The sequence below is a fragment of the Ailuropoda melanoleuca genome, chromosome 12 (genome assembly GCF_002007445.2).
Source record: "Ailuropoda melanoleuca isolate Jingjing chromosome 12, ASM200744v2, whole genome shotgun sequence".
In the NCBI taxonomy this organism is placed as follows: Eukaryota; Metazoa; Chordata; class Mammalia; order Carnivora; family Ursidae; genus Ailuropoda; species Ailuropoda melanoleuca.
In genome coordinates, this window is record NC_048229.1 from 474777 (window position 1) to 497290 (window position 22514).

The 22514-nt window shown below is 62.0% G+C and overlaps 1 protein-coding gene and 1 long non-coding RNA gene across 3 annotated transcripts in view; one reads left to right on the plus strand and one right to left on the minus strand.

Annotated features, from left to right (window-relative positions):
* LOC100468760 (fibrosin-1-like protein) overlaps positions 1-22514 on the minus strand; it is a 78751-nt gene that overhangs the window by 32773 nt on the left and 23464 nt on the right. Inside the window, exon 3 of the mRNA XM_034637893.1 lies at positions 12084-12113. Within this exon, the coding sequence (XP_034493784.1) occupies positions 12084-12113 (30 nt within the window). The remainder of the gene's footprint in view (positions 1-12083; positions 12114-22514) is intronic.
* Positions 13088-18874, plus strand: LOC117795272. 2 transcript variants are annotated; one of them, XR_004619188.1, is made up of 4 exons: positions 13088-13361; positions 13979-14008; positions 15598-15749; positions 18747-18874. It is a non-coding gene; the product is annotated as an uncharacterized LOC117795272 (long non-coding RNA). The 2 variants fall into 2 exon arrangements; XR_004619187.1 differs by lacking the exon at positions 13088-13361 and having other exon boundaries at positions 13746-14008.

Below are 22514 nucleotides of genomic sequence, written 5' to 3' on the forward strand. Positions count from 1 at the left end.
CCGGGGCGCGGGCAGGCCCGACTAATCCAGCCCCGAGGCGCGGATCTGCCCGCGCGGGGCCGCAGGCCGGTCGGAACCTGGTTATTCCCTCTCCACCACGAGGTCAGCGCTCGCAGCGCCCGCTGTGCTGGGCGCTTTATGGGCCCGACCCCCTCCGACTCGCAACAAGTTATGCACGGCTCCTAAGCCCAGTTTACAGAGGGGGAAACTGAGTCACCGAGCGGCGAGGAAAGATGACAGAGCTTGTACATACATACGATGTGAGCCCCGCCCTCCCTGAGGCTCGGTTTCACCATCTGCGAAACGGGGATGCACGGTGGGGAAGGGTCCAATCAGTTACCGCAAGCGCAAACGGCTACTGCGGGGCACGCGCGCCGGAGCCTCCTGGCTGCTGGGCGGGAGGAAGCCCACTGCAGATCCAGGCGAACCACCGCCCCTTGCGAACGCCCGCACGTGCGGACGCTGAGCCAGGCACCCAGGCAGCCCTTAGGCGCACCCGCAGCAACTGGCCTCTCCATTCCAGAGCGCACAGGCGGGACCCCAGGACGCCAGCGGCACAGCTTCTCGTCAGGAAACGCGCTGTGAGGCAATCCACGCACAACACACGCTCGGGGGCACTAGGAGGTCAGCCGTGGTGGGGAGTCCAGGGACCCCTGGCTTAGAAGGCCAGGTTCAGAACCTGCAAACACCTGCTCCAGGTTGCGGGAATCAGTGGCCGGGTCTGCACTGGGGAGCGTTGCGCAGCCATTCGGAGACTCTTGGTTACCAGCTCCAGGATCCCACGCGCTGGCTAAATATACACGAATGAACACATTTGCAAAGGACACAGGTAATCTGCAAGGCTCCGGAAGAAACGGCTAACAGCGCCACTCGTGGTGGGGACCTTAAGTCCTTTTGTTCTGCTTGAATTATTTACCAAATACATGTATTCCCTTCTCCTGGCAAATTAACACCGTTCCCCCAAGTCCTGCTGTTTCCTGCCATCAAGACAGCCAACACCTGCTGCATGTCAGACGTCATGCTATACGCCCTAATACTGGGAAATCATGGGGCCCTCGTGCTTACATCCTTTGGGGACGCCCCGTCACCCCCATTGTATTGATGAGAAAATGGAGGTAGAGACGAGAGGTGCTCCATCTGGGATGGTGCAGCTGTTTTGCGGCAGAGCTGGGATTTGAACCCCAGCAATATGACTGCGGTTTCTATGGGCTTAGCCAAGACATGCTCTTCCTCCGGGAACACAGCAGAGGCCAGACGTACTGGGAAAATCGAGGGCTGGGGAGGAGTCTCTGCCTCACAGGTGACTGTCTTGGGCTCCTCACCTGCCACTCGCACCCTGTAGGGTTATGAGCTCCTGCACACAGCCCTGGCTCCAAGGCCTCTGGCAGCAACGGGGAAAGAGGGTCATGCAGTGGGGTTTCCCAACCTGCTTCTCTGTCTGAACAATGTCATCCCCTAATCCCAGGAGTCTGGGTAGTTACCTACATGGCAGAATGGAATTAAGGTTGCTAGTAACCAGCCGACCTTGAGATGGGCAGATGATGGGGGCGGGGGGCAGTGTAATCACAGGTCCTCACCAGGGGAAGGAGATGGGAAGACGCCAGTCTGCTGGCTGTGGAGACAGGAAGGGCCAGGAGCTAGGAGTGTGGGCGTCTACTGGAGCCGGAAGAGGCAGGGAACAGATTCTCCCCTGGAGCCCCAGCAGGACAAGCCCGGCCCGGCCCCGCCCTGACCGAAGCCGGTGGAAACAGGACAGTGAGATAACGAGTCTGGTGGCCGGCAGCCACCAGGTTTGTGGTGGTTGGTCGCCCCAACGACAGGAAGCCCCCACGTCTGTATCCAGGACTCCGATGAGGGGATGGAGTGCAGAAAGACCGGCCCTTGGGGAACAGCAGGCTGCCCCCAGCATGTCAGCATACAAATGCCCCTCAGCAGGCCTGGGTCCTGCTTACAGCCTTGTGGGATCCGCCAGCAAACACATGGGGAAACAGGCAAGACAAGTGCAAATGGGGTGGGAGGAACGGCCATGGGGATGGGCAAACTGATGGTGCGCTGCTCTGAGCCACAGTCAGGGAAGCACTTCCAACCGGGGCCTCTGAGCAGGACCAAGCTGAGGGGAACTCTGGGGAAGAGCTCTTCTTGGATGGCTACCAGCCCGTGCAAAGGTCCCGAGGCGGGAGCAACCTGGCAGGGCCTCGAGGGAGCTTGGGTATTTGTGTTGAGCAAGAGGAAGTGGCTCCAGGTTTAAGCAGGAGAGAGAGAAAGTCTTTAAGACCCTCTCTGTAGGACCCACCATAAGGATGGGGTGGGGGTGGGGAGCAATGGGCCTAGCTGGGAGCGGCTGGGACAAGCCAGGCAGCACGGTGGTGGGGCCTCTCCTGTGAAGGAGTTCCAGTACAGTGGCAGGTGGCAGTGGTTACAGGAGCTGGGAGCTCTGCAGGGGGAGGTCAGCCAGGGCCCTGCATGGAGCCCTGCTGTCCCTCTTGTCCACCATGGGCTTGATGCTGAGGCCTAGAGCAGCCTGAGGCCTAGAAGGGCCTGTATGGAAGGAGCAGGGGGAGGGGTCGACAGTGGACACAGGCCCGGGGGGAGTCCCAGCTCTGTCCTTTCTTCGTACCCTGGGCAGGTCCCACCCTCCCGGGGGCAGATGTACACCAGGTCGGGTACTCCTCACTAACTGAGCTCTGAATTCTCACGGCCCCCCAGAGTGTGTTCTGTTGTTGTGCCTTTTACAGAGGAGAGACCCAGGCTGGTGGCCAGGCTGCACCCACACCCCCCCAGCTGGCTGGAGACCCTACCCCTGGCAGAGCCGATGGGGGTGGGGACAGCAGGTGGGGGCCGAATGGTTCTGCTGGGCCAGTCCAAGCACCGGCAGGAGACGGCTGGAGATGCGCCGTCCAAAGGGGGAGCAGCCCCAGAGCCCAGTGGAAGCCCGTCTTCATGTCCAACATGGTTCCCAAGGCCACCCTCAGGCACTGACAGTCCTCGAGACAGTCTTCTGTGCACGGCATCCCCCCAACTGGGGGAACCCAGGGCAGGTCTGTCTCTGTGCGTAGAAAGGCAGGCAGCTGTGACACGAAAGATGTGACAAGGTACGAAATCCGGAAGGAAGCAGAGGGGCGGACTAAGAGGAGGGGCAGGCAGCGGCCAGGGAGCACGGGGCTTCCAGAGGAACCCACGCTCAACAGACCATGATGTAACTGTCCGTCACCCGGGCAGCACCCCAGGGGAGGCGCCTGCCCCTCTGCCCGGGCTGCCTCTCTGGGGTGAGTGGACGCAGAACGTGCAGATGAGGAAGGCCTGTGGGAGACCAAGGACAGGGCCCTGTGGGAGGACACCAGTGTGGCTGGGGGGCTCAGGGAGGGGCCAGGGTGCTGGGCCAGGATGCCCTCCCGTGCCTCACTGCCCAGCACGGGCCCTGCTCCTGGCCTTGGTTCTCCGGCCATGTTGGGAGCATGGCCTCGCATGGAAGGTCCCCACGGGGGTGGGCTGGCGGGCTCAGCTGAGGCCAGCGTGTGGGGCAGGGTCCAGGGTGGGTCCTTGCTAATCGGCACCCAGCGTTGGGCGGGAAGCGAAACCAGAAAGACCCACAAACCCCACTAATGGGCTGACAGAGGGTGAAATCAGACCCTGCTCTAACAGCCAGTGCTGCCTCCTCCCCGACCAGGAAATGCAAATCCAGTGCGAACAGCTACAGAGGAAGTAGAGACCTGCCACAGACGTGGGGAGCCTGAGGAAAGCCCGCGAGCGAGGGAGGGTCCGACCGCACCCGAGAGCTGAGCTACGCGCTCTGAAGTCTGCAGGCCCCAGAGGAGACGGCCCTGGGCCATCGCCGTCCTCAACGCCATGGCCGTGGCCACCATGTGGCTCGTGCCGTCCAGGAGGCGGACACGAGCAGGACGGGGCAGCCTGCCGCACTGGCTGAGTGGTGGCCCCCAAAGACACGTTCACCTGGAACCTCAAAACGTGACCGCATGTGGGATTAGGGTCTCTGCAGGGGTGACGAAGAGAAGGATCTCGGGTCGCCTGGGTGGCGACTCCTGATTTTGGCTCATGTCATGATCTCAGGATCATGAGATCAAGCCCTGCATCCAGCCCTGTGCTGGGTGTGGAGCCCGTCTGGGACTCTCTGCCCCCCTCCCTTCCCCTCCTTTCTCTCTCAAAAGAGAGAGACAGGGAGAGAGACAAGGATCTTGAAGTGAAATCATCCTAGATCAGGGTGGCCCTAAATCCAAGGACTCTGTCCCCCCAGGAGGAGTCACAGAGAAGCCACATGACAACGGAGACAGAGATGGGCAGGATGCAGCCATGAGCCAGGGACACCTGGATGAGGTGGACGAGGCAGGAAGGACCCTCCCCTCGAGGCTCGAGGGAAAGCATGCCCTGCCCACAGCTTGGTTCTGGACTCCTGGCCCCAGAACCACGGGAGAATACGTTCCTGTTGGGTCAGCGGCCCGACCTGGACTCAGGTCCAGTGAGACAGAGCAGGCGCCCTGAGCAGCCCGTCCCAGGGGGAGGGGTCCTCAGCTGGCGTCCGGAGCAGAAGCCATGAGCCCCACTGGGCTTTCTGAGGAGAGGGCTGAGGGGTGCCCGTGAGTGTGCACGTGTGCACACAGAGCATAGGTACGTGTAACGGCACTGTGTGGTGTGAACACGCGTGTGCGGGCGGGAAGGCACGTCTGTCTCTAAGGCTCCCGCGGTGGCCCAGCACTCTTACGGGGGTGGCAGGCAGGCCTCGCCTGGAAGGGCAGGTAGCCCTTCCCCTCTGGGGGTGGGGGACTGCAGGCCCCCAGGGGTGGGGTGGGGCTAGGTGGGACAGTCCCCCCAGGTCCTGCTGGGGGGACCCCCGAAGGGCAGAGGCCTATGGTGGGGCCAGGGTGTGGGAGCTTGGACCACCTGGGGCTCTGGTGCTGAGTTGGTGGAGCAGGGAGAGAGGCTCAGCACCCGAGGGTCAGGGGGGGGCGTCTCGACCCCCCTTGGACCCCTGCCCCACCCACCCCACTTGTCTTCAGGCTCTCACTGCATCTGAGGGCATCTGGCTCGCTTATGTGTGCGTAGCCTATGCCTGGCCCTGAAAGACCCTGGGTTCCCACCCCGCCCCCACCTGCCCTGGAGGTAAGGACCCCCACCCAAAAGCCTTCACTAGGCCTGGGAGCCCCCAGCCCTGCGAGGCCTGTAAGGTTAGCAGGGCAGGTGGGGTCTGAGGGGCTGTGAGTCCTCTGGGCACAGAGGGGAGCAGGACCGCAGGGGAGCAGCCTGACAGACGGCTTCCCTGTAAGCCCCCCCGGCGGCCGCCCCAGGCCCCCACCCCCGTCCTGCTCGGCTAGTTCTGGAAGGGCCAGAGGGTGGTGGGCAGGAGGGACAGACAGCCCCCGCATCTTCTGGGGTGTCACATCCACTGAGTTGGAAAGGGGCAGCCAGTCCTGCCCCGCATGCAGGCGGTGTGACCCCAGCACCCCTGCTTTCTGAACACAGCAGCCCCTCCCACTGACATCTGCCCCCGCCAGCTCCAGCTGGGCTCTGTGCGCACCCACAGAGGCAAGGCCATGCGAACACGCTCTTGAGCGGTGGGGGAAGGCTGGGCAAGATCAGCGAGGCACCCTGCGGCTGCAGGATCCCAGCACAGGGGAAACCCATCGTCCCCTCCGGTCTGCCGTCCCCAGGCTCCAATTCACTCGTGCTCTTGAAGCCCAAAGCATCCTGGCCTCCCTCCCCTCCCTCCCCTGACCTGCATCTTCTGGGCCCCTGGTCCTAGAAAGCACTGTCCGCCGTGTGCCGTGGCCTGAGACCAGGGCATTACTGCCCCGCTACGGCAGGAGAACAATGGTCCTCACGACACCCGTGCCCTAATCCATCACCCTACGGGGCCCAGGGATTTACAGACACAGTGAAGGAGCTCTCGAGGAGGCAATGAGCCCGGAGGGCCCCGGTGGACCCCGTGTGACCACAAGGGTCCTTACAAGAGGGAAGAGGAGGGTCAGGGTCAGAGAAGCTGTGAGGAGAGGCTCCAGAGCCCAGGAAGCTGGAAAGGTAGCAAGTGTTCTCCCTGGAGCCTCCTGAAGGGACCAGTGAGGCTGACACTTTGATCTGGGCCCCGTGACACCCATTCCAGACTCGGGGGCCCAGGCTGCACCCCCTCTGCTGGGATGCCATAGCCTGACCCTCCCCGGGGCTTCCAGTCCTAGGGAGCATATCACTGGACGCCTGTAGGGTTATCTGGGGCCAGGTGAGCTGATGGTCCTCACTGGGACCTACCTGTCACACCCAGTGTCTGTCTGGACCCGAGGCCCTGCCTTGGACAGACCCGTGGGAAGACACACTCTGGGCTCAGCATCCCTAGGCCAAAGCGCATGGCTCCGAGGGGTGGCTGGCGTCATTGCCACACACGCCCGCGAGGCACTCCCTGTACCTGGCCTGTGCTCCTCTAAGGCCGTGCCTGGGAGCAGCGGCTCCCCGCACCATCGCCCCCGAAGCAACTGGCCTGCAGAGGCAGAACGTCAGACGAGGGGACAGGAGAGCCTCCCACAGACTTCTGGGCAGCTGTTCCCAGGAGTGGGTCCAGGAGAGACACGCGGGGGAAGCCCACTGTAAGCAGGGGGCTCCAGGGGCCAGCAGGACTTCCTGCACGTCCTCAGAAGGCCCCAGGCCCCCAGGACACACACTGGGCACTGCCGTGGCATCAGCCCTCCTTGACCCAGGATCCTACAGGGTCCAGCAACTGAAGGGTTACTGCTGCAGGGCAGGGAGCTCCAGCCCTGGGCTGCTGTGTGGTCTGCTAGCCTCTCCTCACAGTTCACAGGGACCTAGCAGGTGGACCTCAGGAGCCTCATTTCAGAGAGCAAACAGAGGTGCAGGAGGACCCCAATCAGGCATCAAGGAGCCTGGGCCAGAGTGTGTGTTCACTGCAGACACAGGGCACAGAGGGGGCAAGGCTGGCCCAGGGGCTCAGAGGAGGCAAGGGGAGCGACCGCCCGCTTGTCTCATTTTGGGCAGCCCCCAACCTGCTTCCTGGGGGCCAGATGCTCCCCCCACCCCTGGAGTTCTCGCCTGCACCCCAGACCACAGGCACCTCTAGGACTCCCATTTAGGGAGAGGAAAATGAAGGCCAGAGGGTATGGGCCGGCCGTGGAAGTGCTGGTGCCTACAGGGGACCCCGGGTCCTCCCAGCTGGCCATCTGCCTGCGGGCCCATTTCTGGTCCTGCTGTTCAAGCCGGCAGAGGCCAGGGGTGGGGGCACGTCCTCACAGGGGATCCCACAGATGGGCCAGACAGACAGACCTCCCTCGAGGGAGCGCTGGGGCCACCGGTGGGAGCGCTAGCCAACCAGCCACCTGGTCGGGCCACCGGGACAGACTGCAGCTAGTCCAGGCCCAGGAGGCTGCCTAATGAGCCCCACACAATTTTTCACCCCATATTTTTCCAATAAAAAAGCAGTTAGACACCAACCACAGCCTTGTGGAAGGGCCATCTGGTTGCCTGGCTCCCGAGCCTTCTGGCAGCACAGGCTGCCTTCCCCGCCAGCAGCCAGTGCCCAGAGCAGCACGGGGGGGTGGGGGGAGGGCCAGGTTGGGGGCTTGCAGAGTCTGGCACGGGGCACCCACGGGGTGGGGCCTGCTCTTCCAGGAGGGGCAGCGACAGAGAGGTCTTCCTAGCTGGCCGTCTGTGCCCCAGCCTCCAGGGCTGCTGCAGGGTAGACAGAGGCCTGCTGGTCTCTGTGCGTCTGTGCCTTGGACGTGGACCATCCCCAGTGTGTCTGCGTCCCGAGCCAGGGGCAGAGCCCAAGGCCAGTGGGTGAGGGGTGGGTGGGCTGGCAGGAGCCCTGCGGCGGAGCAGTGAGGGAGCCATAGAAGCTGCAGGTGCCTCTGACCTCAGACCTGGCTGGAAGAGAGGGAGCCTGGGTCTTCCGCTGCCCCGTCCGGGAGGAGAGCTCCCTGGGGACGACCAGCCAGCCACACTTGCCGCAGCTCCCAGCACATGCGTTCAGTCAGTGTGGACGGACCCAGGGCCCCGAGCTGCCCCAGCTGCGTGTCCAGCTGCCTCACCAAAGGCCCAGAGTAGCCTTGCCGTCTCCAGCCCACTGTGCAGCAAGGGACGGGACAAGGGGAGCTCCTTCCAACTCTGTGTAGCGCACCAGTGCCCCAGGGCTGGGCAAGGGTCTGGGAAGCACCCCGCGGCCAGGCCCCAGGTGAGGGCATGCTGCAGGGGATGCCTCTTTCTCTCGCTCCCATGTTCTTACAGCTCTGTAAAATCAGGGCTTTGCCATCCTGCAGATATTGTGGGGACACCTTCCTCCCCTGACCAGCTCCTCTTGGAAGGGGCGAAAAAGCTCACCCAGCTGTGCCCCTGGAGGAAGGAGGTGGGGAGCTGCAGAGGGCAGAGGCTCCTGGGAGGAGGCCCTGTCCCGTGGCAGGTCAGTTGGACTGGGGTGGGGAGGACAGGAGGGATGGCAGCTCTGGGCGAGCGGGCACTGCACCCCTCTGAGCTGCACCTGCTTCTTGATGGGCTGGGAGGAAGTTACCCACTCCCCGGGGAACCCAGCCTGGCTAAAGGGAGGCAGAAGGAACTCGGGTCTCTTTTGCTGTCCAACCTCACACGGTGCATAATTAGTGTCCCCATGCAGCCCGGAGGGACAGGGACCTCTTGGGACAGCGGTTCCCCACTGCACTTGGAACAAACCTGATCTGCCTACTATGATTTACATAATGTAGCCCTCTGAACTCATGCTCTCTCCCTCCCTCTTTGACTCTGCTCTGGCCCCCACTGGACATTTTGCACCAACATTATCCCTGGCTCACCACGCAGGTGATCAGTCATTCTGCATGATCAATGGCGTGGGGAGGTGAGATGCAGATGAGGTGGCTGGTGCTACAGCTGCCTCCATGGGCCAAAGGGGTGTGGAAGGAAGCCATATACCAAGGATGGCCACGGACAGGCCATGCCAGCCTGGAGGGCCCACACCTGGGCTTCTAGGTGACAAATACAAACCCCTCTATTAAGGCAGTTAATTCCACTTTCCACCACAGCAGCCAAATGCAGGTCCTAACCGCCATGGGGCCGTGTGGGAGAGAGTTGGCATCTGCACCTTGGAAGCCAGGGCTGAGGGCTGGAAGTTGACTGTGCAGGCACTATGGGTCTCTGCATCTGACGGGGGCAGATCCGTGAGCAGATGAGCAGAGAGGCTGTGTGTGCCCAGATGAGAAGCAGAGGGCGGGGGTGGGGGGCCGCTACAGCGTCCAGACCCGCAGTGCAGGCGGCCACGCAGAGCCTGGTGAGGCACCATGGCCCAGCCAGTGCTGACCAGGCACGACCCACCCATGGTGCCTGGCAAATTCTCCTGCAGGGAGCCCTTGCTCCAGGCAGCCCGTCCCACAATCAAACAGCTCTGGGGTACAGCCCGAGCGCCCACCGACCCAGCCCATGGTGCCCCACGGTCAGTTGCATGGGCTCTTGGCCTGGCTTCTGGCCTCCATCCCAAGCTGCCCAGGGACACACGCCAGTGTCACAGAAGACCCAGGTGACCAGGGAGGAGGCCTATGCCCTTTTCCTGGCTCTCCAGCCCAGGGGCTTTCTGAAGCACGGTCCGGCTCTCTCCGACCTCAAGGCAATGTTCACCCACAAACAGGAGCTCACAGTGGCTTACTCACCCTGTGCTAACTGACTCAGAAATCACGGTGGCCCAAAGGAGGGGTCTCCATCGCCCATGAACAGGTGGGGACACTGGGGCCCCTGGCCCTGGCCTCACTGAAGCTGGGGATGGGGGTGGCATGGCCTCCCACCTGCCCTGCCGTGGAGCCAGGGGCTGTCCTAGGCCGGCGGGGCCACCACATCACCCGTGCAGATGGCTCACTGTGGCCATGGCTGGGGCCCAGCACACAGGTGTGGAGAAGGCTGACTCTGGCCACAGCCTTCCTTCCCAGGACCCGCAGCCACGAGCCCCAGTGGCAGTCTGAAGGGGGGTCTGGGCCATGTGGCTGCACCTGGCACAGCAGAGAAGTGAGCCCCAAAAAAGACCCCAGCCAGGCACTCCGGGCAGGGGGCTCAGGGACACAGATTTCCGCCCTCCTAAAACTCTCCAGGGCAGGGGTTCTTCCCTCGGGCTGCACATGGGAATTGCCAGAAAAACAAGAATCATGAGTTCCAGACCCTGGCCTGCACCCGTCCAGAGTGGGCTCCTCAGCCTACACCCTCCCGACCGCACCTGCCCCCATCCCTCGGCCAGGCTGGGCCGGTCCTCAAGCGTTGCTCAGGACTGGCTTGCGGGCTCCCCGCTAGGTATGAGTGCCAAGGAGGCCGCAGCAACAGCCCCCTGCTAGCCCCTGGCAGTGGCCTGCCGCCTGGTCCAGGGCATCGATGGCCACGTCAGCAGTGGGGCAGTCAGAGCTGCGCCCTGGGGCCTGCCCTTTCCCTCCGCCCAGTCTCCACCGCCCGGAGTCCCCACTCTTGTAGCAGGCGTGGGCTCAGAGATAGAGAGAGAAATAGGCCAGGGCCTGCAAGGACCCTGGAGGGCTGGGGCCAACCCTCTGGCTGCCCGAGAGGAGGGGGCAGTGGTTCTAGGCGTGGTGCGACCTGGAGGCAGAGTCAGGACTCCGACACCTGGAAGGAACCAGCTTGGCTTCTTCTGTGAAAGAAGGCCAGGGGCCCTAGGCGGGGGAAGCCAGCGGTCTCAGGGCCTCAGAAACCCCTTCCTCTGAGCCCCTCCGAGCGCCCCTGGCTTCAGAGAATGCTCCCTGAAAGGTGGTTTCAGATAAAGGAGGTGCGGGAGGCGAGGCGCCAGCCCAGCCCCTTCCCCAGGCCCTTCACTAGGGAGACCAAGGAGCACTGTTCTGCAGAGGTGCCCGGGCCACTGGCTGAGCTCCTCTGCCCCAGGACCCAGACAGCGGCGTTCATTCCCCACTGCCCGCCCTCTGGCCACCTTCCCCAAATGGTCCGGAGACCAGCAAGGACCCCACGCAGGATTTCTGGGCCAGGTGGCCTTGGATATCCGGGGGCTCAGGCCTCACCCGTCCACGCCGCTCCCGCCCCCACGGATGACCCCTGGCCCTTCCTGTCCCACCTCCCCCAGGCTCCGAGGCTGGTCACCTGGACCCCCGCATCCTCCACAGGCCTGTCCTGCCAGGCAGCTTACCAGCCCTTTCCACGCTTGCTCACATGCGTCTGCGGAGAGGGGCTGTCCGGCTGTCCACACCTTGGACAGCGCCTGTCCAACACAGGCCAGGACACAGCAGGTGAGCGAGAACCACGGTCACGCACTGCACAGACCTCCTGGTGGGACTTCACTCCGGGACTAGAAGCCAGTGTGCAGCTGACCCTTTGGCCTGCCTCCCGACAAGCTTGGGGCACATCCTGTCCCCTGGCCTGGAAAGCCGTGCCCTCACCCACTCGGCACCTCCCCTCGGCGCGGCCACCACCCACAGCCCCACCACCAGCTACCAGTCTTCCCAGCAGCATGGTTCACGTAGTCCAGAGGACTGTGGGGGCCAGCTGTGTGGCCTCGGGCAGGCTCCTTACCCTCTCTAGGCCTTGGGGTCCCAGGATACGTCGGGGAGTCATAGCTCCTGCCCCCCGGTATCCAAGCCCGGCAGTCTCACTCCTGCCGCTTCTCAGGGTCTCCGCCCCCGCTGCCTCTCGCCTACACAGAGCTCAGCGCACAGTAGGTGCTCCACAGACAGCCAATGTGCCGAGAGCTTGGGGCGGCCTCTTCCCTGCTCCCCACAGGACACAGGGGCCACCAGAGGACCAGGACCGAGGGCCCTGAGGAGGCCCGTGCTGTGGTTTTTCCTGAGCTAGACACTCCAAGTGCATAAATCCTGAGTTAATGGGAACCTCACTGTTCCTGAAAAGGAGGGTAATTAGGAGGTGCGAACGCGCGGCTGCTATTAGCGCAAGTCTGTTTTCTGGGGATGTTTATGGCTCCCAGCCTGGAAAGCGGGGGGCGGCACTTACCCAGAGCATGGCCCCCGCTCGGCCCCCAGTGCCCCCCATCCCCGGGAGCCCTGGCAGAGATGGGGCCTGGACGTGTGGGGAGGCCACCTGTCCTGCACCCCTGTGGGTGGAGGTCTCGGGAGGAGGTGTGGGGGGCTTACCTTGTCGTCCCCTTCGCTCTCGCTGTCACACTGCGGGGGGAGAGAGACAGGACAGTCAGCACCCGTAGCACCCTGTGGCACGGCAGGGGTTGTGGGGGGGCCTGGGGGGAATGTGGAGGCCGGAGCACCAGGGAGGCCCTTGGTGAAGGGCTGTGTGGGGCGGGCCAGGCCGAGGGGAGGCGAAGGAGCAGCTGAGCCAGGCAGGTGCACCTGCCCCAGGGCAGGCCCTGGGGCCCAGCGGGAGCCACGAAGCCCCCCTCCTCACCCCAGGCTACATGTGGGGCAGATTCACCCGTCCTGGGACACAGCCGCTACCCTGGGACCCCCTCAGGCCTTCTCCCACATTCTGGACTCTCTAGGTGGGAGGTCAGAGGTGACAGCTGACGGGCTTGTACTCCTGGGTGGTGGGCCAGGGGACCTGGGGGCGGGATCAAGGGTGCCCTCCGGGCAGGGACATGGAAGCCCAGCCCCAGCAGCCCCAGCTCTACTGAAGGGGCAGAGTGGGGCTTGGATTCCTCGGACAGACAAGGGGGTCAGGCCAGGCTATGGCCACGGGCACCTGGGCCTCGCGTGCCACCTGGGTGTAAGCCTCCCAATGTGTTAGCTGAGCTGGTTAAAGAAAGGTTGGTAATCATGCAAACAAATCTTTGTTTCACATTTCCAGTAGGCAGAGCTTTAAAAAGAACGGCTGCTCTTCTAGAAACCACAGCAATTCTCCCCCTAAAAGAATATAAAGAAAAATAATCTCTTCCTAGCAACCGCAATTACAACACGTCGTGTCAGATGAACTCTACCGCTGAGAGTAAACCTCCCGGGCCACACGTGAGGGCGGCGGGCCCTGCCAGCAGCCGCGGGCCTTACTGACTGTGTGGTGTCCCCCAGTTGGCTAGCGCAGGGGGGGCGTGCTCTGCCCTTGGCACCCCAGGGGGAGGGCTGGGGTGTGCTCGATGGCAACATTCAGTTGTGCAGATGGGCCCCGTGCTTTACCAGCCACCCACTGGGGCTGGGAGCGAGCCTGGGGGATGGGCATCTTCGGAGGCTAACAAGCTTCCCACCCCCACAGCCCCGTGGACCCCCTGCTGGGCCTGGACAGAGCCCTCCAGGGGGTGTCCTTGCACAGATGGCAGAAGGGATGCGTCCTGGCCCCACAATGATAAGAGGCCAGGTCAGTCCCTCATGACCGGCTTGCAGGGGGGCAGGGAGAAGGCAGAGTGGCTGAAATACAGGAGGAGGCGGACCCCAAGGCAAGGAGGGGAGTGTGCGGATGATACTGGAGAGGTGAGGGGCTGGGACACAGCACAACATGGGGGGTGTCCTGCCCTGTCCCGTGGATCTGGGACCAAACTCAGCCGTGGGAGTCCTGCGTGCCAGGGGCTTTTTGCTGACAGAGAAGGAGTGGGGGCCAGGGGGTCATGCCCACAGGAGGGGTCCTGTGGGGGCCAGGAACCCCTATGTGCAGCTGGTATGAGCAGCCAAGCTGCTGGCAGAGCTGCCAGAGGCCCCCAGTAGGGCCTCTTCCTGCTTGACTAGCACCGGGAGCCCTTGCGGAGCCCTCGCGTGGGAAACCACAGTCCCATCAAACGGCCGGGAGGGTTGGGCCTCGCCTGGGGTGCCGGAACCCCCCAGGCGGGGCTGCTTCACACCTCTCCCCACAGCTTTTGGTGTCACAGTGAGAGCTTAACGACAATCAAGGAGGGGTGAGGGTGCTTTCCAGCAAGCGCATGGATCCTATAATTAACCAAACAGCACATCCTTGTCAGCCAGCACAGGCCACGTCGTAAATGAATTCACGTTATTAAGTCCTACTGAATTAATGTTTAACTGCAATAGAGTCGGAACTGAATGAGGCAATTAATCAGGGCAAGGAGGGAAAAAGAGCCACATCTGTCTTGCAGGAGCCGCTTGAGCGAGGTGACCTTCACGGGGTGAGTGTGGCCCTGGTGGGTGTAACCCTGGTGTGTGGGTGGAGGGGGGTCCAAGCAGGGAGCCCGTGGAGCCAAGGACAGGCTCTAGGCCCCAGGGGGATGTGGGGATGTGCTGGCTACGATGGGGAGGCCAAAATGAGGGCACTGGAGCAGACGTCCACTGGGATGCTGTGCTGCCACCCACGCTGTGCAGCCCTGGGCAAGCCCCTTGACCTCTCCTGCCTCAGTTTATGCTTCTGTAACACAGACAACAGGCTTTTGTGCAGCTTTAATGAGTTAATACATGCAAAGCACTAGGACAGTGCTGGGTATGTGGTCAGCATGACATATGGTATGAGGGTCACTTCATCACCATCGCTGCCACCATCATCCTCATCATCCCCACCAACTCCATCACCACTGTCGTCTCCACCATCGTCACCATCACCACCATCATCACCATCAACACCATCAACACTATCACCACCATCACCATCACCACCATCTTCACCATCATTACCATCAACACCATCAACACTATCACCACCATCATCCCCACCAACTCCATCACCACTGTCGTCTCCATCATCGTCACCATCACCACCATCATCACCATCACCACCATCTTCACTGTCATTACCATCAACACCATCAACACTATCACCACCATCATCACCACCAACTCCATCACCACTGTTGTCTCCACCATCGTCACCACCACCACCACCATCACCACCATCTTCACCGTCATTACCATCAACACTATCACCACCATCACCATCACCACCACCATCACCACCATCACCATCATCACCATCACCACCATCTTCACCGTCATTACCATCACCACCATCATCACCATCACCATCACCACCACCATCACCACCATCACTTCATCTGCCTCAGCCTCTTCCCTCGTCACCTGAACAGCTCTTGGAGGCATCTGGCCCCCCACACGATCTGGACACAGACACTTCTCACTGACAGTGCCCTGCTCCCCCAGGAGCACCTGCACAGGAGGTCTGGGGAACTTGGCCTCCATCCCCGGGCCTCTTCCAGAAACCTGGGCAGCCACTTGCTTGGGTGGGGGCTGCTTTTCACCCTCCAGAAGGGAGACACAAATCGACACGGTCACAGAGCAGCAACAGAAATGTACCTTTAACCTCTCTCAGTGTGAACGTTAACTCCTGCCTCACAGTGGAGCTTAGTGGAGGTTGCCTGTCTCCCATTTCTCAAACAAAGGCATGAAAAATTCATGGGCAGGGAGACCTGGACGCTGAGCCCACTTCTCCCATCAGATGCTCTAGCACCTGGGCCTGCACCTGGCCCAGCGGTGCCCACGGGGAGTGGGGAGGAGAGAGGCAGGGAGCAGGGGCAGGGTCCCTCCTGCTCACTGTGGAGCTTCCTCCGGCCATGGAAGACAGAGAGGGCCTAGAGGCCGCCCTGGGCCCTGCCATGGAGAAAGGCACTGAAAGCCCCCCAGCTCTGCTTCTGCCTCCCCCCAGCTTCCCACTCAGGTGCCCCTGCTCGATCCAGGGGTCAGAGAGGGTTGAGGGGTGGCACGTGGCCTGGTGCTCTGGGCCTGGGCCGGGTTTCTGCTCTCGTTGCAGCGCACGGACTGGGATGCTACCGACGGAGGCCCTGCTTACAGAACTGCCTGGAGACCACGGAGGACCTGGCTTCTCACCAGCCTGAGACTCACTCTTGAAGGACACTGCTACCTGCAAAAGCCAGAGCAGCAACAACCCAGAGAATCAGCAGGGTCCGTGGTCTGTGTGTGGGGGGAAGGCCACGGGACACTCTATGCAGCCCACTTGAGTGTGGGGGCAGAAAGGTCTGAGGTGCTGGACAGTCAGTGCTGAGGCCACACTCTGGGCTGTGTGCCCTGGGGACACCCAGGGACTCTCGGGGGCACGAATCCTTGATGTGGGCTGTTTTCACTGGGTCTGTTCTCATGGCTCATGCCTGCGTGTGCAGGCCCAGCTGGCCTGCCATGTATGTGCATGTTCCCAGACATGCCAAGGCACGCTCGGAGGCCTGTCTCACACGAGCGCCTGGGCATCCTTCCCAATGGACGCTCTACGCCAGGGTGTCCTCCAAGTGTCCCAGTGGGCCCATGGCACGTGTGCACCCAGATGACCTAACACGGGGCCACCTGTCCTCATGCATGTGGCCCAGGAACACTGGCCACGCTCACGGGACACATCTGTGCTTCCTGTGGCCCCTTGTGGGTCCCATCAGCTCCAGCTTAGTAAACATTCTGCTCATTGGTGCTGCCTTAGAAGACCTTCGGGCACGAGAGTGGCTGCCTTGCCTGCCTGCGTGGGTATCCGTCCCCCTCCAGAGAAGGGCACAAGGCGCCCATCTTCCATCCTGCTGCAAAAGCTGCACCGGGATGTACAACACGAGCCCCGTTAGGCAATTCAGCTAAAAAAGGAGCTGTGAGCAGACTGCAGGAGGCCCGGGGCTGGGAGCTGCCTCCCATCACTTACTGTCTAGAGTTGGGTTGAAAAGGCCATTTTTCATCCTTGTTGGTGCACCCCAGCCACAGAAGCTGGGCAGTGAGGTGGGACCTCATGGGCAGGGGTGCCAAGAGCGGGGTGGGGGCTGTGGTCTGGTCTGTGCCTGGGGCGGCCATGGGATCAGCTGGGTGACTGTGTCTGAAACGCTGGGCCATGGCTGCAAGGTTTGGGCGCACCGCACAAGGGGGAGCCGTGCCCGCCAGCGCCCACCAGGGTATTAGCCTACTTCACAGATAAGCAAGTAGAGGCCCAGAAGGCAAAGGGATTTGCTGGCAGCAACACGGTGCACAGGCAGGAGCCAAGCACTAGAACCTGGGGTTTGGTTGTGCCCGGTGGCAGCCCCAGCACTGTAGGGCAGGCAGGAGAGGGGAGGCCCACATCCCACTGACGGGAGGCCTGGGATGCTGTTGGGGGGGGGCTGATGGTGCGTTTGCTCACAGGAGCCGCTGCTATATAATTCAGGCCCCACCACAGACCCACCTGCTTATGGACGGGGAAACTAAGGCACAGTAGTTGGGAGCCCACCTAGGTGAATGGGTGCATGGGGTCTGGAACCCACAGTCTCAATCTGGCCCTTCTGCTCAGGACCCCATGCCAGGAACTCCCTCGGGGCAGCTGGGATGGGGCTGGGGCTCCAGCATCGCCCTACAAAGGGCCCAGGCCACGCCGGCCCAGAAAGTCACAGTGAGTCTGATTAATTATGCACAATAGCTGGATGGGGACCCTGCAAATCCCATTCTTGTTTACTCAGCTAATTCACTTTTTATGAGTGTTTAGGCTTTAAAGCAAAACAAAGCACTAATTACCCAATTAACGAGCAATTAAGTTACTGCAGCCTAATAGCCCAAGTGCGGAAGGCCTCCACAGGCTGATGGTGAGTGAGACCCACTTAGCAGAGACGCACAGCTGGAGCTGCACAGGCCCACTTGGGAGAAGGGAGGCAGTCACATCACCTATCCCAGGTGGGGCAAGCAAGGACAGATGGGGCCAGTACCTGCCCTCACCACGTGCTTCCCCCAGAGCAGCCCAGAGAGGCCATACCACTTGCCTGCCCAGCCCCACAGCCCCTCATGTTCCCACCCTGAGTGTTTGCATCTCGGATACAATGGGGAGCTCGGGGTGGCCGCCCACCTGGAGACCTTCTCGTGGGCAGTGGTGGGCAGTGGTTTGGAGCTTTGAGAAAGCCCCGCAGAGGCCACCTTACAGAGACAAGGACAGTCCTGCAGCTGGGCAGTGGGCTTTTTGGGGCCCTGAGAGACGAGTGGGTTGGCGTCCCTGCCTCCTGCTCCCAGGCCTCCTCCTGCATTTTGAGACTTGGCTGAGAGCAGCCTCTGAGGGAAGCCCATGGTGACACAGTGTGGGCCCTGCTGGCCCTGAGCCCCAAGTCTGCCCTGGGGCTGGAAACTGCAGCTTGTGAGTGGCCAGTGGCATGATGCCACATCAGAGGGGAGAGTCTGGGGCACAGAGTGCTGGGGAGAGCCAGCGACTGACTGAGTCAGAGGGGAAGCCAGCTGGAAAGGAGCCACCCCTCTAACTCTCCAAATCTCAAGACGACTGGAACAGAATTCAGATCCTTCCACTGCTTGGCCCATGTGACCTCTTGCTGCCCCCAGACAGATGGATGGATGGATGGAAAGATGCACGAAAGACTTAGCATGATGCACACAGTACCCAGACGGAGGTGGCAGGGAATGAACACGTGGATGGACAAATGGACGGATGGATGGATGGAGGAAAGACTTAGTATGGTGCACACAGTACCAGATAGAACTGGCAGGGATTGAACGTGTGGATGGACAGATAGATGGATGGATGGATGGATGGATGGATGAAGGAAAGACTTAGCATGGTGCACACAGTACCCAGATGGAGCTGGCAGGGATTGGATGCATGGACGGATGGATGGATGGATGGATGGGGGAAAGACTTAGTATGGTGCACACAGTACCCAGATGGAGCTGGCAGGGATTGGATGCATGGACGGATGGATGGAAGACTTAGCATGGTGCACACAGTACCCAGACGGAGCTGGCGGGGAATGAACACATGGATGGATGGACAGATGGAGGGACAACTTGGGCTCTGACCACTGATGTCTGAACTGCCCTGTCCTCCTGCTCCCGATGCTGGTCTCAAGGGGGTGGCACTTCCGAGGGCGTTCTAGGTTTCACAGTGAGGGCCATCCCACAGCACCAGTGTGAAAAACCCAAATGACTTTTAATATTCTCTGGTTGCAGTGACCAAAGACATCAAGGAGAACCAGGCATTGCTTTGTGGGATACCCTGTCCGATACCCTCGCCTATCAGGGAGGAAGAACTTGGGGAGTGCCCCATGGCAAGAGCAGGCATGGAGGACACCCCTGCCTGGACGGATGGAGGCCTGGTGCCCAGGCTGCTGGCTGTGCTTGGACACCAACTCTTACCGCAGCTGGGGCAGCCCTGCCCTTCTTGGGAGTCTGAGCCCCAAAAGGGCTGCCCCTGCACCCCTCCACACCCTGCTCTGTGCCCCTCTATTCCCAGCAGCAGCTCCTGGCCACACAGCTGGCCTCCCCCTGCCTGCATACCCACGCGGGCACACGCATGGGCTCCTGCCCCCACACACGTAGTCAAGCTCCTGGGCCTGTATGAACGTCATCCACCCCAGGGGCGCTCAGTGGCACCCTGGGACCCTAGCCTGATGGCCCCTCCACGTTCTCTCCCCTTCCTGCTCCGTCCACTCTGTGCACTTTTGCTCTGACAGGCCACACATTTACTCATCCCTCCTGTTTCCCACCCGCCCTTCCTTCCACGGCCCCCATGAGAGTGGGGATTTCTGGGTTTTCTTCAACCCTCTGACCTCAGGGCCTGGAGCACCCCTCACGTGCAGCAGGTGTTCAATAAACACGCGGAGACCGCCAACGGCCCCTGCGTTACACTCCTGAGCTGGGGGCCCTGACAGCTTCTTCCGACCCTTCCCGGCCCCACCCCCGAGCCTCAAGGGGGCCCTCAGCTCCCACCTCAGGGGCCTTACCGGGCCCTCGGTCCATTCCTCCTGCACACCCACGGACGGCACGTCAGACATCAAGCCCACGCTTCCTTCTTCTCATTAGCGGCTCTCCTACCAGCCCTTGCTGGGCTGGAAGAATTAACGAGCCCGTGTCAGAGAATGAATAAAAGATGGCCCACAGCCCTGCCGCACACGGCTGACCTTTCGCGGAGTCGACTGTACTAATATATTCTCCTGTTGTCAGACTCAAAGCGCTAACTGCCTTATGAATTATTTATCAACACAAAAAGTCTTAACCAGAACAGTGTTAACATTAATTCCTAACCTTCTGTGCCCCAGCAACTCTGCGTGTTCCACGTAATTGAATTTCAGCTTCTGCCTGGCACCCAGGCTCCCAGCGGCCCCGCCCGTGCCCACCCTCGCACCCAGGCCTGCCCTCCCTCCAGCGGTGGCTCCTGGCACGTATGGCCCCTGCCGTGAGGGCTCCTGTATCCAGCCTCCGCGAGCAGGGCTGGGGCCTGGTCACCTGGCGGGACGGGAGTCCTTGGCTCAGAACGAAATTGCCCTGGGCTGTTCCCAGTGCCCGGAGCCCGGGCCGGCGGGGCCACACAGGCACCGGGCAAGAAGGCAGAGCCCGCTAGGGACCTCCAGCGAAGGGCTCATTCAGAATGGGGAAGGAAGGCCGGGGGCTGGCAGAGGCGGGAAGCCCTAGTGACCCCCCACACCTCAGGCCAGGAGCAGAGGGAGGGCGTGGCCGCTCTGCCCCTCTGAGACGTCCCCCCGGGGTGGGGGTGGCCAGGGCTGCAGGCTGGCTCCTGTCTGGGGACGTCAGGGGAGGACCCAGCAAGGCGAGGGGCTATGGTGGCCCCCACAGCCCCTCCTGGAGTCCACGCTGAGTGCAGGCCCGGCCAAGAGAACACCGCTGGGTGACCGTGCTGTCCGAGGCTCAGCCTCACGCTGCCCCAGCCAGATGTCCCCAGGTGATTCCAGGGGATGCCATGGAGACACAATTCCCTACAGCTGAGTCCACAAAGCAGTGAGACAGGACAAGACAACTAGGACGCAGCCCTTAGCGGGCATCGGCTTCTAAAGTGTGGCATGGTCTTCCCTGTGGAGCGCGTGAGAGGAGGGGCCCTGCGCGCAGGCTAGAGTCTTCAGGGACAGGGGTGCAGGGGGCATCCGGGTGGCTTCTCCTGGCAGTCCCTGTGAAGTGACGGAGGCAGGCCCAAACCCGTGGCCCACCCACACGCCTGACCCCCCGCCAGCCCAGTTGGGGGCGTTCTCCTGCAAGCTGCTCCGAACCAGCAGGTGGGCTGGTGCCTGCCCCTCAGCGGCATTGGCTGAACTCTCTTTATGGGCCTGTGGCCAGTTTGAAATAAAATAACGGGGGGAGGGGGATTTTAAAGATGGCTGGACAATGCCCCGGGGACGAGCTGGTTTCTCAGGAACGTATGCTCTCCTGCCACTAAACCCACGCCGTGCTCGGATGGCGCACAAGAAATGGGACACAGCTGGGTGACCCCCAAGGGATGGGTAATTGCAGTCCAGGGCTCCAGGCCCCCAGCTGGAGGAGATTGCCCTGCCACACTGGACGCCTCCCAGAACCCAGGCCTCCTCTTGCTGACAGCGCCCCAGAACTCCCACGGAGTGACCTGCCCAGACAAGCGCCAATGGGCTGGCTGTGTTTGGGTTGCTGGGACCAGTCTTACCTGAAGCCCACCTCCCCTTGTCAGTCCTGGGAGCTGGCTGGGCCCCTCAACCTCCATGTGGCCCCTTCCTTCTTCCACTCAGTCCTGACCTCAAATTTGCCCTTGGCCTGATGTCGCCTGCCAGCTCCTCTCTGACCACAGGGCACACTCACTCCCAGCAACCTCCATCTGAAAGCACCTGCCGCTGATGGGTTTTCTCCCACTGTCTGCCCACTAGGGCAGGGACCCAGAGGTTGGCTCTGCTTGCACCCCCAGTGGATGGGGCCCTCCTGTGGCAGGTGGTGCTGAGGCCACGGCATCGTCACAGACACGTGGCGCTCCACAGTGATGTGTGTTCTGTGGGTACCACAACGCGGGCAATGCAGGAACAGCAAGCACGTGAGATGCTCTCCCTCCCGCCCCGTGCTCCAGCCTCTTGCAGAGAAAATGGAGGCCTCAGCCCCATGGCCGCCTCACACTCCTCCCCTACACCTGAGACCCCTGCCCGACTTTGCCCAGCTGTCCCTTCCCAAAGGGAGGGCTGTGGGTGGGGGAGGGGGCAGGTAGCATCTGGCTCCCCATCCCTGTCACCTATCCCGGCGCCCAGGAGCCATACAAGACCTTTGCAGGCAGCTCTGACACCTGTTCTGATAGCAGCAGAGTGTGGTCCCAGCCATCCTGCTGGGCCAGGTACGGTCCCTTCCTTGCCCAAGGCCCTGGGTCCCAGGGCTGGGAGGGGCCAGCGGCTGACCTGGTCTGTGCTGCTGTGACCTGACTGTGACCTCTGGGGGCTCCTGGATGCCTGCAGCCCCACCACACCTGCAGCACCGCTCCATGAGTGGAGATGGGGGGGGCGGAACACCAGAACGGTGGGTCAAGATGCCAGTGGCGCGTCCTTCCAGGGGGACCGCTCCTGTCCACCTCCAGCACCTGGCAGGACAAAGGGGTGGGCGTGGGAAGTTTCTCTCACCAGCAGGGTAAGTCCCCAGCACCCTGGGAGGGGAAGGGCATGCGACCCTGGTGCACCTGGTGCACACCCGCCCTGGCCAGGATGACCTCTATCTGGGACAGCAGAGCGAGGGGACAAGGACCAGGCTACCTGCAGAGAACAGCCACAGAAAGACGAGGTTCAGAAATGTTCCCATGTGATTGCCCCAAACCTGCAGACACACACAGCTGCCTGCAGGCCTGCTGACGAGGACATAACCGGAGACGGAGCAGCCCTCCCCCTCGACACCAGCACCCCTCCCGCAGACACCAGCACCCTCCCCCCAGACACCAGCACCCTCCCCCAGACACCAGCACCCTCCCCCAGACACCAGCACCCCCCC